Consider the following 16609-nt stretch of genomic DNA (forward strand, 5'->3'; position numbering starts at 1 on the left):
TTTCTCCTGAATTTTTTTGCTTCCGCCTGAAATTCTGCTATTTTCTTGCTTAACAGTTCAGTTTTCATTTTCTGCTTGTTGTGTTTCTCACAGCATTATTCATTTTCTCTTCTAAGATTTGTTTTGTTCTCATTATTTAGCTTTCTTAATAATGAACATCTTGAATTCTTTGTCTAGTAGGTAAAGCTCTTCTGGGTCTTTGTAGTTTGGTTCTTGGGTTTGCTATCTCTTTGTGGTATATTGTTCCTCTGAGGGCTTGCTTGGCCATTTGTATTTTTTTCCTCCCCATTGTGTACATTGGATTTGTGCTGCTGTAGTTGGGACTTCTATTATGAAGTCCTTTTCTCACTGTTCTGCCTGTTTTATTTGATGGTGGATATAGCTACTGAGGTCTTGTTGGGAACTGGGATGATGCTAATGCTTCCTCCAGACCACTTCCAGGCCTTGTTCTGGTGCCCAGGAGGGCTGGTTGTCCCCTGGGTCAAGAAACTGAGTTGCTGGGACCTAGCCTCACCTCAGAGTGTTAACTCGGGTCCTGTGTTGTCTGGTGGTCAGGAGGGTAGAGGATTAATGAAGATGCCTGATACAGAAGGATGCCCTATGTGGCCCCTGGGGGCTGAGGCTTTAATTTGCCCCTGAGGCTCTGGTGGTGTAATTCTGAATGGGATGCACTTCCCAGGGAGACTTGTGAAAAGCTAGGCCCCTACAAGATCCAGAGTGGGGTTGGACATGCTTTCAAGGAGCTGGAGGCAGGGTATGAGTCAGGAGTGCTTACCAGGAGGTTGTTGATGATCCCTGCTATAGGGCAAGGTGCTCCAAAGCCCAATCTGGGGCAGGGCACAAGTCTTTTCTGTGGTATCTACTTCCTGGGTGAAACTGTGGGCCCACAGTGAAAAGGTAGGCACTGCAGTGGTTGAGCTGGTACTTGCATCTGCTGTTTCTTTTAGTTGTATTCTTTTGATTATCCTGTCTCAGTTCTCCTGTATCACTTTGTTTGCCCAATTTGCTCCTAAAAACCTCCATAGTTTTTAAAAACTATCTGTAGCAGTCACAGAGAGGTGATCAACTTTTTACTGTCCCAACAAGTGATGCTGTGGTTTTATTTGATTTAATTTTTGACCTTTGCTGGATTTTGGTAGGTAATAAAACCACCCTTTTGGCAATTGCTAAGTCAGAGGGTGAAGGAGAGTCTGGAGAGATTCACCTGCTGGTGCAAATGTGCTTTGAGGGGGAATGTGTAGTGCTAACTCAGAATTGTTTGGATATCCTCTCTGGATATCCAAACCAGAGACTCTGGCATCTTTACACAGTCAAATGCACTTTTAATGGTTCCTAGGGTTGGGGAGGTCAAGTTCAGTCTAGCACACTATCTTTTCTCTTTTTGCCTATAACCAGCTTTTGTGTGGTTCACCTCAGCTCCTTCACATGCATTTTCCCTCAATCAGTGTGTGCCTTTATATAAATTGAGCTCTCCCCTCTTCAGGGAGCAACCCAGTCATCTGTATCCGCTATCCCTAGACTATGGTCTCTAGATTCTTCTCTCCATCGACCTGCTGCTCACCTACCTGCTGCTCAGTGAACTGTGGCTCTCTTCTGAGTCTCCTTTGTCACAGTTCCTTTTGGTCTCTAATGTCCAAAGTGTATTCCAGTTTTGCCCCAATCCATGGGTTTCTGTGGGTGTAATGACCCTCTGATTAACTGTTAAATCATCTCTTGACAGCAAAGTGAGGGATTTCCCCTATCAACGTGTTGGCCCTATGGCTCTAGTAAAGAATTTTTTTGTGGACAGACTTTCTATTTCTCCTAATATGAGAGACAAAACAAAGCTGATTCTATATAAGTAAATTATAATACTACATTCCACAGATTTTGCAAGAATGGGAAAAAATCGAAATTACAAAAAGTGTTGTAATCATAAAAGAAGTAGATCTTATAAGAACACTAAGGGCAGAGGACAAGTAGGATAATTTAACCAACTGGTATCTTACAGAAGTCACTCTATATTTAAAAGATATTTTAGAGAAGATACACCATTATATTTGGATAAGAAGATTCTAAATGGAATTAAGAGCTATCCTTGTTTTTGTTCCCGTACTTGGCACAAGACTAGCCTTATCCCATACTTGGCCTAAGATCAACTCCCACCACCTTCTTCCACCTCATCCCAGAGGAAACTGGGCCTTTGTCCATAAAAGAAGTGATAACAAACTTGTCTTTGCAAGTACACCCTCATGGAAGAGAAGAAGCAGTCTTGAAGTCTCACAAGTTAGAGACAGGGTAGTGATATGGTTAAGATCAAAGATTCCAGGCCATACTGCCTGGGTTTAAATGTCAGTTGTATAGTGTGATCTTTGGTGGTTCTCTTAACCTGTAATTCTCCTACCCCCTTTTGTTAGGGTGCATTGGGAATAGGACTAATTGACTGTAGTCACCCTTCTTCATCTGCCATTATTTGTGCCAACTCTTCAACCATGTGGATTTGGTAGGTGCTTGCTGGAAGTTTTAATTTCTGGTCCTGAATGTGAAAGAGAGGAAATGTACAATTAAAAATTCATTTTCTGGCCCTCCCTGGTGGCGCAGTGGGTTAAAGCACAACACTGAGAAGCTAAAGCCACTTCCACATGAGTTCGATCCCTGCCTGCCCCGGCAGTGGCAGACCTCTCCTGACCCGTCTGCTGCTCCCCTCAGCAGTGTACTTCGTCCATCTGCCTGTTCTGCTCCCCACTCTGTCTCTGGTGAAGCCTCTCGCCACCCCTGCACCTCTGGCCTGTACCCCAGTCTGTATGCATAAATAAATAAATCTTTAAAAAAAAAAAGAACACCAAAAAAATTTTTTTTTCATTTTCTTACATATTAAATGATACCATTAAAAATAGATGGAAAAAGTAATGAATGAAGAGTTTGGGGCATACTGTTGGTTGGACAAGAATTTGAGAACAATAAAGATAATTTTGACATGACTTTAAGAATAATAAAGATAATTTGATTGTCAGCTGACAATGGTGTGGAAAGTTTGTCATAAGAAAAGTCTCTTACGAGATTATGTAAAAACATTTGATGATTGTAACTTTTGCAGATGGTTTGGGAAGAAAGTATAAATATTGAGGGAAAAAGTGAAGCAGTGTGACCAATCATTAGCAATTTTTTAATATGAACAGAATATATACAGATGTTTGTTATGTTCTTTTAACTTTTCTATGTTAGAATTTTTTCAAATAAAAGTTTAGTTCAAGGCTAAGTGTTTTCTCCCACGAGTGGGAATAATGCAAGGGTCTACTTTCTCATCACTCCTGTTCAGCATCGTACTCAAAGGCCTAGGCAGCCCAGTAGGCAAGAAAAAGAAATAAAAGACATGCAGATTAGAAAGAAAGAGAAATTAAGGGAAAGCTCCTTCCCTGAGAACTCTTGGACTCTGCTGTCATGACTATTTTAGATTGTTTTATATCATGGTGAGGTGTTCTCCTCACAACCATTAATCTTTCCTGCTTGATGCTTTGATGATTTCATAGTTTTTTTTTTTTTTTTCTGGTGTCCAGGTGTACTCCAAAATACATTCTAGCTTCCTGTCCAGTGGATATCAGGGAAAGATGATGAGAACTCTGATCCCAATTTTTAAAATATACTTTTGAGACATTTGGGTACTCTACCCATAATAGGTACAAGTTATATTGACTCCTGATTTCCAAGTGTTCTGCTGTTCTTTTAAGCAGTTTTCCAACCCTCAAAGTCCCTGCATACGCAGCTTCTGCATTGCTTTTATGATGACCAAATCAAATGTCAGTAGTTTCCCCAAGGAAATTTCTGGTTTTTCTTGTGTCTTTTGAGCATACTGAGCAGAGGTCCCAAAGTTTAGATTTACTCCCAAGATAGTCCCTGGGTTTCCTAATCTTGTATTCTTTCTGGCATGAAGAATCAGAAGCTTGCTTTCATTCTTGAGGATGTAATAAAAAAAGATTACCCTCAGATATCTCTAATAGCAAAGGAGAGAACCAGAGAAAATAATGTAGGGGTTGTGGTGAAGGAGAGATTAATGTGTAAGGAATAGTACTGCCTGGCAGGTTGAAAACAACTGACCTTTTAAGTAGCTATGATCTAAAAAATGGCACCCTACACCTATATCTAGCTAAATTCATGTCCAACTATATAGCAAATGAAAACAGCATTTGCAAAAAAAAAATTAATAATCATTCTCTTTCAAAGACAACTTCTTTTTCTGTCCATGCAGTAGCCTTTTGACAGCCATGTTATCCCCAAATTGTTCTAAAACCATAAGGAAGAAAAGAAAGGAGGGGGAAATCCCAAAGTGGAAACAATTATTTTTTTATATTTAATGAATAAATTTATTAGAAAAACAGAGGAAAAGATACCTGCATAGGCACAAGCGGGCAGGAAGAGCTGCCCCCGGAAGGGACAAGTTTGCAGAGAGAGAGAGAGACCTGCATGGTTGCAGGCAGGTGGCATTAGGAGAGTGGCCTCCATTGAGAGAGGTCAGTGCAGAGAAGACCCGGCAGGTACAGGACACCGGCAGGCAGAGGATGCTGGCCTGCAGAGGGAGAGAGTGGGTGTAAGGAAGCACCTGCATAGGCACAGGTGGGCAGAGGACTGCTGCTGGGGAAAAACAAATAATGGGTAGTGAGGGAGTTTTCTCTCCTGAAGTCTTTCATGGCAAACACCATAAAATGACAGGGGAGGGACAGTCTAATAATCCCTACATGGAAAGCAAAGCATGAGAAGCAACACCGAGAATAATAACGTATAAGGGATTTTAAAAAATAACTTTCGTCAGAGTTTCCAGTGAGAGTGTGGTGCTTTTCATGGACAGGGGTTTTTAACAGCTTAAGCTCCTTTTAAATGGTGGAGAGAGACAGCAGTGATATGTGAGGGTTCATTAATTACTGCTCTTACTGATGTTTGCACAGTCTGTTGGGATCATAAATGTCAATCTGTCAAGAGACTGTGATAGGTTCTAAAAAAAATAGCTGATTGACTACTTCAAAAGCTGTCATGGAGCCTGAGATTAAACAATTTCATCTTTCTTTCTTAGAAGTGAGGAAAGGTGTGGGTAAGGAAATAGAAAACTTCCTTCTTTGTTGCTGTTTGGTTCTCCCACTCTCCTGTTCAGAATTGTGTGTGGGCTTGTGCAGGGGCCTTCAAGCCTGCCCAGCGTGTCAGAAGGCCACATCCACGGTTTGTAGCCCTGGTGTGTGGGCTCTGCCAGCTACATAGGGATGGGGGATTTAGAGAGATTGGGATTTAATTCTGATGGCCCTGATACAACGTACTTGGAAACTTGGGGGAGCGAACATGAGTAATAATGACAAAAACAGTGACAGTAAGGAACAAATGTGAATTTCTGTCAGAAACAAAACAATTTTCAAAGAAGTATCTCTGTTTATCGTCTCCAAACTCCAGTTAAACTTACTGTGTTCCAAAATTGAAAGTCTTAGCATCATTTTTTGCATGTACAGTTAGAATTTCTCCTTCAGAAATTGTTTTCAAAATCACTATATTTGCTTATCATAATTAGGCAGTGATTACTTTGAAAGCTATGAAGCTGATAGGTGGTAAAATACTCTTTCTGAAATTTCCCTTTCTCATTTAAAGATCAGACCTTCCTTTGATTTAGAAGATCTGATATAATATCTTTCTCTGCTGGACACAGAGGGAGTTGAGCTCTGGCGAGGACTCAGAATGTGAACCTGTGGTGAGAGTGTGGCAGCTCTTTCATGGGTATGCAGGTTAGATTGTTTTGTCAAGAAAAAGCATACTGGAAAAAATGTGTTTTGTTGGCCTTTTAGGCAGGACCTTAATTAGAGTCACTCTTAACTCCTGGAGTGGGAACAGTTTGTTTCTATCTTTACCACTATCGCTCCTCCTGCTGTTAATGAGCATGCTCCTTGCAAGGACTCTTTCCTCTGACAGTTAAAGCTGCACTTAAAGAGTTATTTCTGTTCACCTTTCTCCCCACGTTTAACGCTTGCGGCTCAAGTTCAGACTATGCAAGTAGAATGTTGTTAAATGTTTTTCATCATTGTTGAGGAAGTTGAAAATGCTTAATATAATGAGTGCTGCTTCTGAGTAAGGAATAAATTATTAAAGTTTAATTAATTCAGTGGACAGTAGATGAGGTTTCCTTTAGTTAGTGTGATCAGGTTTGGACCTTTTCTTTCTGGTAGTTCTTTTTAAATTGACATAAAATTTATAATTTAATACTTGAATTATTTAGTTCATCTTTATGTAATTAGACTACCCCACCCTGGACATCTGTTTCTCTTATATATGTAACTCACCCATGGCTCATTTACTAATTAGCAAAGAGATGTAAATTTCTTATGGCACATGATGATAATCCTGTAGACCACTAGTTCATTAGCTGTTAATTAAAACACTAAGTTGACTTGTGAAAGAATGCCAAAGAATTGTTTGCTTCAGCAAGAAGTGACATATAACACAGTTACCTTCCTGGAGGGCAGCGTATGGAAGATGGTCAACAGTTTTAAGGAGCTTATTTCCACTCCATCTTTGGATAGTAAACATCAGAGGGCCCATGAAGTCCTTTCTATCTAATACGCTGCCAGCTAAGTGGAGGTTAAATGGGCATACTTAAGAACTTAAAAGTTACAGATTTCTTAATGTCTAAAAAACAACGTATTTTGATAGACTTGTCCTCTATTAGTTTAGAACCATCGAGAACTGCTTTTTGTGGCTTAGCCTTTCTGTGCATGGCTGCCTTTGATCTTAGATTAGCACAGATGCCAAGGCATTGACTTTTAGAAGGTGGACTAAGGCTGAGTAGGTTCTTTTAGGATGGCAAAGGAGAGCTATTATTATTATAGCTTTATTTTAGAAATGTCCCATAGCTTCTGCCCAGTAGAACAAGTAACTTAATAAGTGTGTTTGCATGTAATGTTGACTGGATCAAGGAAAAACCTCAGCGTGAGACCATACGAGCTGATTCCCTAGTTTTGTTACTAAATGCTGACTGGTCAGACTAGGGTAATTGAGAGAGGTCAAGTCTAGATAAACCTCCTGACTTGGGAGTCACACTGTGACTTTGGGGATAACCTGTGGTGATCATGATTTTAAATATAAATTCTATTTCTCAGTCTTGAGAATCATATTCAAAGATACTTTCTTCACATAGTATACCCTTGGTTCTGTGAAAATAACAATGGGTACCATTTCCCACTGACCTTAAATTCTCTTCTCCTGGTATCAAAGAGTTGTATTAGAAATGAAGCCAGGGGCTATGCAAATAGCATGTTTGATAGTTGGGGACATACTTATAAGGAAAACCTTTGAATCTGAACTCTGCATTTCTACAGATAACTTAATTTTGTCAGCTCTTAGTATAAATGAAATAGTAAGTTGACATTTGAGTGGTCCCCTATTACATTAGAGGTGTGCCGGCATCATGCCAAGGTTTTTAACCACTTCCTCTTTTGTGTGGCCCTTTGTCCTTACTCCCCTCATGCTTCAGCACTAGAGATGATTTCTTACAAGGGTGCTCTAGCTTTAGGACCTTGTCTCAAAGCAAGCACCAGTTTATTGGCTATAACTTTTACTGTAGAATTTTCTCTTATTGTTACAAAAAAATAATTCTATGTCTAAATAGGATTAATTAATCCTATTAATACAAATAGTGTTGTAGCTGGTTTGTGAAAAAAGGACCCCCTCCAAGAGCACTGTGGTTTATACAAAGTGAATTCATTTTGCCTGGCTGCTTTGTGATGATTTACATTTAGATTGTTGCTTGTTTCACTTGTAGAGAAAAAGGGAGGGAGCATAGAAAGTCTATGGCTGCCTCAGTTATCACAGCAACTGGGTTTGGACAGCTTCACTCAGCAGACCTGGGAAATAGGCTGAACTTGCTTTCAATTGTTTTCATCAGCAGCCTTGTTTAGTTCATTTGTATTGGGGGAAAAAATGTCATGTAAGACTGGAATACCTAAATGAAATGAAGAATGAAGTCTACAATTGCTAAGAATGGCTTATGCCTTCTGTACGTTGGTGCACAGATTGGGGCGCTGTGTACAAACTGTCCCATCTTCACTGTCAGTGCCAATGAAGTATATAGCATCGCCTCACACACAGGGAGGCTGGGGAGCAGGGTACAGCTAGCCTGCAGTGAAATACATCTAAGTTTGTTACTGCTCACTGGAGCCACTTTAAATAGAAAATCTGCATTGCCTGGAAGATTTCATTAATTTCAGATATATTTGTTATAGGCATGGAGGATACATAAGTGAACAAACAGGTGAAACTCCTTAAATTCTAGGAATTTACATGCTACTAGGGATAATGTTAAAAGTAAATTCTTATCGAAAATGAAAAAGGCAACAGAAGAGAGGAGGAAAAATGGTAGGGATAGCAACAAGAGATGTCTGGAGAGGGTGATCATTGAAGAAGAGACATGTGGCTTAAAAGTCTTGAAAAAAATAAAATCTCTGGTAGGTCTGGGTAAAGAGTGTTCCACAGGGAACCGAAAGTTCCAAAGCTGTCAAGTGAAGGAGACAATTAGGAGATTATAGTCCTTGAAGCAAAGAAAGAGTGAGTAGCGGGAGATGGGATGAGAGAGATGAGGGAGGGTCAAACCAAATAGGGCCTTTTGAGGGCTAAAGTATCTGAATTTACCCCTGAGGAGCTACGCAGGTAGAGGGTTTTAAGCAAGAGAGTGGAATAATTTTACCTTGACTTTTAATAGAATCACTTGACTTCTATGTGGAAAATAGATTGTAAGGAGTGTGGGGAGGAAGATAAACAGGGTGACCAGTTAAGAATCTCTTGAGTAGTAGATTGGATGAGACTAGTATGGTATTAGTGGAGGGAGGGATATCTGGTAAAATACAGATTTATTTTCAGGATCATGTAGGAGACTCCTAGAGGTAGTTTGGAACTTTGGAACTTAAGAGTTATATACTCAGTAAGCAGTAGAAACACTTTTAGGAGCACAGAACTCCCCACATACTCTCCCTGTTTTTGAAGGCAAGAATTCTTTTTAGCTGGACAAAGTTGATTATTGAATTTTAGTTATTATTTTTTTTTAGATTATACAAAATACAAGCTGTCACCCTCTACACCTACTCCACCTGCCAGTTTGGCAAGAACCCTAGAATTGTAATGCCAATGATTGCCTTTCTACCACTCCATGATGGAGACTGTGACACAGCCTACTTATGAGCAAGAAGGCATAGTTTTTCACTCCGACATTGGAGTAATTTTCAATAGAACCTGATTCTTGTGTGTTTACTAGTATAAACATGAAAATTCTTATGACAAAAGATTAATGGGTCACCTATCAAACACTGGCATTGGGTATGGAATTATACTAATCAAGCATGACAGTATAAAGAAATACTAGACATGCTCTCCTTTAAAGAATTACAGTGTAATTGAAGGTAAGCAAGTGTCCAAAAAGAGTTAAATAGCCAATATAAGCAGTAAATACGGCCCAAAGAAAGGTGTACAAACAGAGGATTCTACTTCAATCTTGGTTTTTTACGAAGACAGCCATTTTTAAAACAATAATAGAGAACTGATATGTTATTCTTCACCCCAACCCCTCTTCTTGTAGTTCAGGCCTTGCTAGTAAGAAGTCAACCCTGAAAGAACAAGCTTGTCATAATTTGTGTTGAATAAACCATGCCGATTAGAACTGACTTCTGTTTTCACACAGGTCTAATTCCTAGAAAAGGTAACTGGTCAGAAGAGTGCCTGGCAGTGCATAATCAGATGTGCATACCCAGCCAAGCTCTAACCCGACCTCATATGTATTGTTTGGTCAGATTCACAGTCTGAGAATGAGGCTTCTCCAGTGAAACGGCCACGACTACTGGAGAATACCGAACGGTCCGAGGAAACCAGCCGATCTAAACAGAAGAGTCGACGCCGATGCTTCCAGTGCCAAACCAAGCTGGAGCTGGTGCAGCAGGAGCTGGGATCATGCCGTTGTGGTAAGCATCTCCTGCAGTGGCGTGATGGCGATTTGACACTCTGGCATAGCTTTGCAAAGTTTTCCTAAGAGGCTGAAATTCATTTTTCTCCTGAGTGCCTTCTGGTAAATTATAGGTTTGGAGATTAAGAAATCAGGAGTAGAAGCTTTCTACTCTTAAACACCCTCTGTTCTGCCTTAAATCTGGAAGAAAAAAAAAGGCAAAACACCCTATCAGCTACATACGTATTTCCTTAGAGTCCCATTGTCACTGCTTGCTGCTTTCAGCTTTTCCCAAATGAATAGTCTTTCTCATCGATGACTTACATAGAAATTAACCAAAACCAGTGAAATGCTGGGATGTGTACCATAGAATTCAACAGCAAGTTAATTTTGAATGAGTTTCTTATGTATGTAAAATAAATGAAATATTTCTTGCCCCATTACTTTAAAAATGGGATTAGCAAGTTGTTTTCTCTGATCTGTAATTCTCTGTCAGTTAAACCTTTAAAATAGCTTTCAGGTAACCTTTCCTTATTAGCTAGCATAACACCAAGTCATAGAATTGCTGCACAGGGATGTATTAAAAAACAAAAACAAACAAACAAACAAAAAAAACAACTTTTTGCCTACCCACAGTGGAACAAAACTTAGACCAACCCTTTCTCTTTCTTTGATCACATATATCATGTCACATAGGAGCATAATTATGTAGCTAGGGATTTTAGGCTGACTTACAGTTTTCCTGTTCTTGTTTTTATTCCTTGATTTTAAAGCCCAGTATTATAAACTTGTTCTGTGGAACAAGGCTGTCATCAAGCAAAATTCGAAACCTAGCTCTAGCTTCTGAAAACCCTCTATATACTTTGTCCTTAGGCATGAGCTTTAGTAGCCTCCTTTCACCTCTGGGACAGCCATAAATAATATCTTGTAAGTACTGATTCTGGCAGTTGGGACAGATAGTTCTTTCAGTAGTTATAAAGTTGGCAGTTACTCCAAGTCCTTTATCCCTGTTCCTCCTGTCCCTCAATTATCTGCCCTGTTGGGAATGAGAAAGAAAGGAAGGAGTGAATACCAGCTTCTGATTAAAACTAAATTGGAACTCCTGTTCATGTCATGGCAGAAATTTGTATGTGTTATTTAACAAGATTGGAGTGTACGTTCAGTTCCAGAATTGCAGACTAGCATAGGAAACCCAGGAGTCACCATACAACTTATTTTTTTAGATAGCATTTAATTATACTATTAAATGCTGTGTGAAAGTGTGAAGAAGTGAGGTAGAGGTAGAGTTTAAGAGCTGTGAGCACTGGCTGTGAGCAGTTTTCAAACTTTAGTTCTAAACTACCTGTAGCTCAGGTAAGCCCAGAATCTTTTACTATATCTCTATCAACCCTGCTATGTAATCTTAAATTCTTGGTGAGATACTAAAGGAATACTCTGGTTAGTCAACGAAACTTTGTAGTCTGATGACCAATCAACTTACCTACATTTCAGGTTCTTTTGTGGTCTGTAAATTCTTGCTTTGGTTTTCACAAAAACCCGGGGAGTTGGAGTGGGGGGAACGTTGTTTCAGCAGTTCATTCTGTTACCAGTGTTGTGAAGCCTACCTGACCATCTTTCCTGTTACTTTTAGAACACAGGCCTATGGTTTTTCCTAAATTAGAAACATTGGCTTTTCCTGCTCCTTATGTTCTTGTTTCTTTCTTGAAAGTAACTGAATCCTGGGTATTACACAGGATTTGCCCTAGTGGATCAAGCAGTTGGTCCATCAAATGTATTGTATAGCCTCTGGCAGTGGTTAATACTGCCTTCCGTGTCAGGCAAGCAGTGAGACTTCACAATTTAGCTCTTGAGAGATCCAGAGGTGTTGTAACCAGGTCTCTTAGTTTACCCTTCAGCTTTGATGCAAACCACCTAATTTTGTAAAGGTCTTAAGCACCCAGCTGAAAAAATCCAGAAATACATGTTAGATGACTTCATGTGCTTCTAAGCGAGGCCGAGCGGACTGTCTCTGGTAGGTGCAGATTACCCTGCTGTGTCTTCACCTCCTGGACAGGAGGCTGGGTTTCTAAGTGCCTGTTGGGTTAGCTACAGATGTGTGCATTCTTTTTAAATCATCTAATAAGTAATCCTTTGGCTTGTGCTCAATTCTGAGGGCCTACTTATAGAGAGATTTGAGAGGAAGAAAACCCTGAGCTTCCTGCAGTCTATATTTAGCCTTCCTAGAGAAAGCTGGCCAACAGAAAGTATTATACTTATGTACTCAGAAAAATGACTTGAGTCAACTACCACATTTTAACAGGTAAAGGACAGTAATGGGAACATCTACCTTTGGAATGATCTTTGACAAATAACTCTTGTGTTCCTCCTATCTGTCCATTTGGGTGTCTCTAGGAAAAGATGTATGTGTAATTATTTCCTTGATGATACAGAGTGTTCAAAAGGCATTTAATTGTCCTGAAAGGTTTGAGACTAGAAGGAGGGAGGGAGGGCTTGGGTGCATAGTCATTTAGTACTAAGAGTAAAAGGAAGGTGGCTTGATCTCAAACAAAGCAGTCTCTACTGCAGAAAATCTTTATATGTATGTATGTATGTATGTATGTATGTATGTGTGTGTGTATCTATATATATCTATAATTATATATATATTTCTTCTCTTCCCCTCCCCCCAGCCATCTTTTTTCCCCATTCCCCTTCTACTCTTGTACAGGTTATTAACTGCTGACAAGAAATTCACATCTCATAAATAATGCTTAAGAGCCATCGCTATATAAATTGAATGCGTTATGAATTGTGATGGGCCTTTTTGTAGCATTCGATGCCTAGAGCAGGAAGAACAGAGGATGTCATTTTCATTAATTTCTAATGAGGTGCCAATTAAAGACAGGGAATGCGCTCCAAAGGGAAGAGTGGCCAAGCTCCCCTGAATCCTCCGCCCTGGGGCTGTCATCCAAACACTGCCAGCCAGCCTTCTCTAAAAATTCCATTAAATTACAGTCTCATCGAGAGCACACACAGACACATTCAGCTTCCCTTTGATCTTCAAAAGAGCAATTTGTAAGGCGAGTTCTGAGCCTTCTCACATAGGGTACAGCTAGAGGTGATAGGAATTGTTAATTGCCAGGACACTCCATGCGTTTTCAGTAAGGAGGTGAATTTTGAAGATGAATTCTCTGCCTGGCTATGACTAGATAACCTTTAAATCAACAATACCAATGTAACACCCTTTTCCTGTGAAATCTTTCAGGATGCCAGTAGAAAAGGCATGTGGTGAGGCGAGGTTGATATCCTGCATCCAGGAGTAGATTCTGCAGTCTAAATTCTCAAGATAGAAAATAATCGCATAAAAATAAAAGTATTTATTTCATTTCCTACTCAGTAGGTAAACTGACCAGCTCATTCTCATTACAGAAGTCTTTTCTCTCTCCAAATACCACCGAGAGTACATTTCCCTGAAGTGTGGCCATGCTCATCAAATCTGGTCACATTACTGCCACATGAGTGCTGTGTTCTCTAAGCAAACCATGCATGAGGTGCCCAACATGGCTTTCTCAGTGCACTGCTTTCAGAACCACAGAATTAATTTTTAAATACAAGTCTTAAGTGCTCATGTTATCCCATATTTTCAGTTGACAATGACTTAACAAAGTGTAAGCTGATCTGCTGTTCCCTTTTGGGACAACAGGGTTTTTACTAACCTGAGTAATCTCATTGCCTTTATAGCTTTCAAAATAAACTATTTTCACTTTAGAAACTCAGAGTGATGCTTTATCTGGGACCTTAGAGTAGTTTATCGTTTCCAACTGCCTTAATGATCACTTCTGTTTCATCATTCACTGTCAAAGTACATTTAACAAACACTTAATTGAGATATGATTGTACAGAAACTGTTTTGCTAGATTTTATGGAGAACGTAGCAGCCATCACTAAGCATTTTCTGAAATAAGACTATACAAAAACTGTTTGCTAGATTTTTGCGGGGACATGGGACCTGAGAATATAAACTGCAGGAGCTCATAGTCCTGGTTAGTGGTTTAAAACTTGAGTAAGCATCAGAATCCCATGGAAGCTATGGTTCTTTCTCACCACCAGATGTTCTGGTTCAGTAGGCCTGGGCATGTTTAACAGGTGTTTCCCAGATGGTGTTGATGTAGTTGGACTAAGGACCTTAGTTTGAGTTCTTAATCCCTGGGAAACTTTTCGAAAACAGCTTGTCTGGGCCTCATTCTAAACATAAACTGAAAAGGTCCCCAGGTTATTACTTTTAACTTTTATTTGGAAAGTGTACTTGGATCAGTAGGAAATAAGTTGCAAGCATGATGACCTCTTATCCCTATAAACTTCAGTGAATGTTTTCTTTTTCTTTTCCAAAGATTATTTATGTATACAAGAGCTGGGATACAGACCATAAGTGTAAGTAGGTGTGAGAGGATTCCCCAGAGACACAGTGGGGAGCAGAACAGGCAAAGCTACTGAAATCCATTGCTGAGGGGAGCAGTGAGGTAGACAGGAGAGGCCTGTTGCACCATGTGGATCATTTCCCTGGCCAGGGATCAAACCCATGCTACTGTGGTTGCAGTAGCTTCACAGTGCTGAAACTTGCACCACCAGGGAGGCCACAGTGAATATTTTCTAAGAATAGGGATACTATTTTATATAACCCTATCACAGTTATCAACTTCAATAAGTTCATACTGATACAAAACTTATATATCGAATCTGTCATTCAAATTACATTTTTGTCAGTTGATTCAATAATGTTCTTTATGAAAGCATTTCTCCCCTTCTGTTAAAGAATCCAGTCCATGATCAAGTACTACATTTAGTTGTAGTGTCTTTTTTTTTTTTAAAGATTTATTTATTGGCCCTCCCTGGTGGTGCAGTGGGTTAAAGCACTGCACTGAGAAGCTTAAGCCACTTCCGCATGAGTTCGATCCCCGCCTGCCCCGGAGGTGACCACATGGCGTGGCAGACCTCCTGACCGCCCGCCGCTCCCCTCAGCAGTGTACTTTGTCGATCTGCCTGTTCTGTTCCCCACTCTGTGTCTGGTGAATCCTCTCACCCTCCACATCTCTGGCCTGTACCCAGTTCTGTATGAATCAATAAATAAATTTAAAAAAAAAAGATTTATTTATTGATTCATACAGAACTGGGGCACAGGCCAGAGATGCGGGAGGGTGAGAGAACCCACCCGAGACAGAGTGTGGAGCAAAACAGGCAGGATCGAACTCATGTGGAAGTGGCTTAAGCTTCCCAATGCTTTGCTTTAACTGGCTCACCACCAGGGAGGGCCCATAGTTGTAGTGTCTTTTTAGAGTCCTTTAACAGGGGAGATCTCCATACCCGTCCTTTATTTTTAATGCAGTTGACATTTTTGAATGTCAGTGTACTCGCCCCCCTTCCCGACTTGTCTAAAAAGAAATTGAACTTCCCTTGCTTTGGATTTACTATTTCTTCATGATTATATTCAGATTATGCATTCCTAGTCAGACTATTAATAAGTGATTTAATGTCCTCTTTAGGGTTTTACACTGGGAGGCACAGATGTATATTGGACCCTCATTACTGATGTTAATTTTGATTCACTGACCTGCTGAAGATGTTGTCCAATTTCTCCACTGTAAAACAAAATACTTTATGATTTTTTGTTCTTGCAACCAGTAAGCAATTTATGGTGAAGTATTCCATGACCATGTAAAAGATCTGCTTCTCACCAAATATGTTTCCTAGATATAGCATCCTTTGATGATTCTTGCCTGAACCAATCTTGAGCATAATGGGTGCAAAACTCTATCTAACCCATTTACCATTTAGCCCTGAGTGTTCTTCTGTGAGAACCTTCTTCCCCCATTTATTAATTTTCTACTGGTATGAACTCAGGGGCTATTATATTCTTTAGTAGTGTATAATTCATTATTGTATTTAATTATTTTGTTGCTCAAATTGTTCCAGAACAGTAACAGTTCCAGATTTGTATAATTCATGATTGTATTTAATTATTTTGGTGCTCAAATTGTTCCAGATTTGGCTAGTGGAAGTCTGTCAAACTGACTTCTGTGTTCTTTTGACATCACCCCTCCATCCCATCCCTTTCTTTTAAGCATTTCCTACTCTCTGACATAACAAGTAATGTTACGGATGAATCTTGTCCCCACCTTTGCTCAGTCCTGGAATCAGTCATTTCAGGGATTCTCAAGGTGATCTTAATCTGCAGTCAGAGTAGGGACTTCAAAGGTAGGCAAACATAGTTATAAAATAACTGGCATATAGGGCAGCCTGCTCTAAGAGTTTTAACCAAGATACAGTTGTATGTTAGAGAAATATGGGGAAGGAGGTAATCATTCAAACTGAAAGTATAGCTAGGCATTCATAGTTGGGGCTTTAGAAAAGGAAGGGTAAAACTCAAGATGTGAAGAAAGTGAATGCTTAGATAAAGCTGATTTTCTGAAAGTGACTTGAGGTCAGGTAGAGAGACTGCTAGAAAGAGGAATTTGAGATTCTACAGTGTAGGGTTTTGAGGTTGTTTTTCAATGAGAAATGAATCATTGATTTTTGAATATTGTCGCATGCTCTTCTAGTTTGACCTTTCTTTCTTTCTTTCTTTCTTTCTTTCTTTCTTTCTTTCTTTCTTTCTTTCTTTCTTTCTTTCTTTCTTTCTTTCTTTCTTTCTTTCTTTCT

At 39.7% G+C, this 16609-nt stretch overlaps 1 protein-coding gene across 2 annotated transcripts in view; it reads left to right on the top strand.

Annotated features, from left to right (window-relative positions):
- ZFAND3 (zinc finger, AN1-type domain 3) overlaps positions 1–16609 on the top strand; it is a 277403-nt gene that overhangs the window by 238964 nt on the left and 21830 nt on the right. For both annotated transcript variants that reach the window (XM_004673440.2, XM_012722425.1), the window contains one exon: positions 9786–9953. In XM_004673440.2, the coding sequence (XP_004673497.1) occupies positions 9786–9953 (168 nt within the window). The remainder of the gene's footprint in view (positions 1–9785; positions 9954–16609) is intronic.

This window comes from Condylura cristata, unplaced genomic scaffold (assembly GCF_000260355.1).
Source record: "Condylura cristata isolate star-nosed mole 26May11 unplaced genomic scaffold, ConCri1.0 scaffold00001, whole genome shotgun sequence".
NCBI classification, from domain to species: Eukaryota; Metazoa; Chordata; class Mammalia; order Eulipotyphla; family Talpidae; genus Condylura; species Condylura cristata.